The following is a 1,507-nucleotide window of genomic DNA, read 5'->3' as shown; positions in this document are numbered from 1 at the left end:
GGGGTTCATTGGGGTCCATTGGAGGGTCACAGGGGTACATTGGGGTTCATTGGGGTCCATGGGGGGTCACAGGGGATCCCCCCACCCTCAGCCCCCTGCCCCACTCACAGCTGCACCGTGCGCTGCCCCAGCGGGGCCTGGAGCAGGAAATCGCGGGCCAGGGGCCGGACCCACAGCAGCACCACCAGCACGGGAGCCAGGAACCCGGCGTGGAGCAGGGCCCTGCGGAGAATCAGGGACCCCCAGGACCATCACAGACCCCATAGACCCCGCCGCCCCCTCCCCTCCTGCCCCAAACCCCCCTGAGCTGCAGGGTCCCTCCCTCTTTCCCCAGGAGTTCCCTCCCCTCTGTCTCCCCCATCCCCACATGCCCCCTCGGTCCACAGCTATCCCTCTCCATCCTCCGCTGTCCCCTCGGTCCCCAGCTGTCCCCTCCATCCCCGGTGTCCCCTCCATCCCCGGTGTCCCTCTCCATCCCCAGCTGTCCCCTCCATGCCCTGGTGTCCCCTCCATCCCCAGGTGTCCCCTCCATGCCCCAGTGTCCCCTCCATCCCCGGGTGTCCCTCTCCTTCCCCTGCTGTCCCCTCGGTCCCCAGAGTCACCCAACTGTGTCAGGGGTCTGTCGGCCGCCATCCTGAGCGCGTCGCGGTGTGTCTGTGCCAGCCGCAGCCCCGGGAAGGTCAGGCAGGCTCCCAGGAAGGAGCACAGGGCCACCAGCCCCAGCTTGAAGCCCAGCTTGGCCAGGGGCAGCCTGGGGGACACGGGAGGGGCTGGGAGGGCGCCGGCCCCGCCGAGCCCCCACCCCACAGTGCCCAAAATCCCAAAATCCCCCCCACTCTGCCCGGGCACCAACTCACGTCCACTCCCAGCCCCGCGGCTTCAGCATGGGCTCCAGGTTACTGGTGACTGCGGCCAGGCCTGCGGGGAGTGACCGGGGAGGAGTGACCGGGGAGGGAGTGACCCCTGGGAACAGGGAGTGACCCCCGGGAATGGGGAGTGACCCCCGGGACTGGGGAGTGACCCCCGGGACTGGGGAGTGACCCCCGGGAACAGGGAGTGACCCCCGGGAATGGGGAGTGACCCCCGGGAGTGGGGAGTGACGGGGGAGGGAGTGACCCCCGGGAATGGGGAGTGACCAGGATGGGGAGTGACCCCTGGGAACAGGGAGTGACCCCCGGGAGTGGGGAGTGACCCCTGAGTGCTGTGATCCCCCCATGATTGGGGTCCCAGTGCCCCCAGTCCCCCCTCCCCGCTCGCCGCCCCCATCCCCCACCCACCGGCCTCCAGGCCGAACTCCAGGTAGTCCTCACGGACCACCAGGGCCACCATGGCGAGCAGGAGGAAGAGGAAGGCGAAGCTGAGGCAGACGGAGCGCTCGCCGCCCTCCTCGGAGCGGAAGTAGTGGCGCATCACCATGAAGAACACCTTGCTGGGGCAGGGGTCAAGGAAAAACTGGGGACAGCAGGGGACCCCGACCCTGTGAGACCCCCAAACATCAGCACGGAGC

General features: G+C 69.2%; 1 protein-coding gene across 1 annotated transcript in view; it reads right to left on the bottom strand.

Moving 5' to 3' along the window:
- Positions 1 to 91: 91 nt before the first annotated feature.
- TMEM161A (transmembrane protein 161A) overlaps positions 92 to 1,507 on the bottom strand; it is a gene marked incomplete at its 5' end in the record, with an annotated part of 5,681 nt that continues 4,265 nt past the window's right edge. The window contains 4 exons of the mRNA XM_057387544.1: positions 92 to 222; positions 608 to 751; positions 858 to 918; positions 1,278 to 1,477. Coding sequence (XP_057243527.1) covers positions 105 to 222; positions 608 to 751; positions 858 to 918; positions 1,278 to 1,477 — 523 coding nt within the window. The remainder of the gene's footprint in view (positions 223 to 607; positions 752 to 857; positions 919 to 1,277; positions 1,478 to 1,507) is intronic.

The sequence above is a fragment of the Malurus melanocephalus genome, unplaced genomic scaffold, assembly GCF_030028575.1.
Source record: "Malurus melanocephalus ecotype Western Australia unplaced genomic scaffold, MMel_1.1 scaffold_1249, whole genome shotgun sequence".
NCBI classification, from domain to species: domain Eukaryota; kingdom Metazoa; phylum Chordata; class Aves; order Passeriformes; family Maluridae; genus Malurus; species Malurus melanocephalus.
Note: the sequence above shows the minus strand (reverse complement) of the source record. Positions and strands in the feature narration are given on the sequence as shown.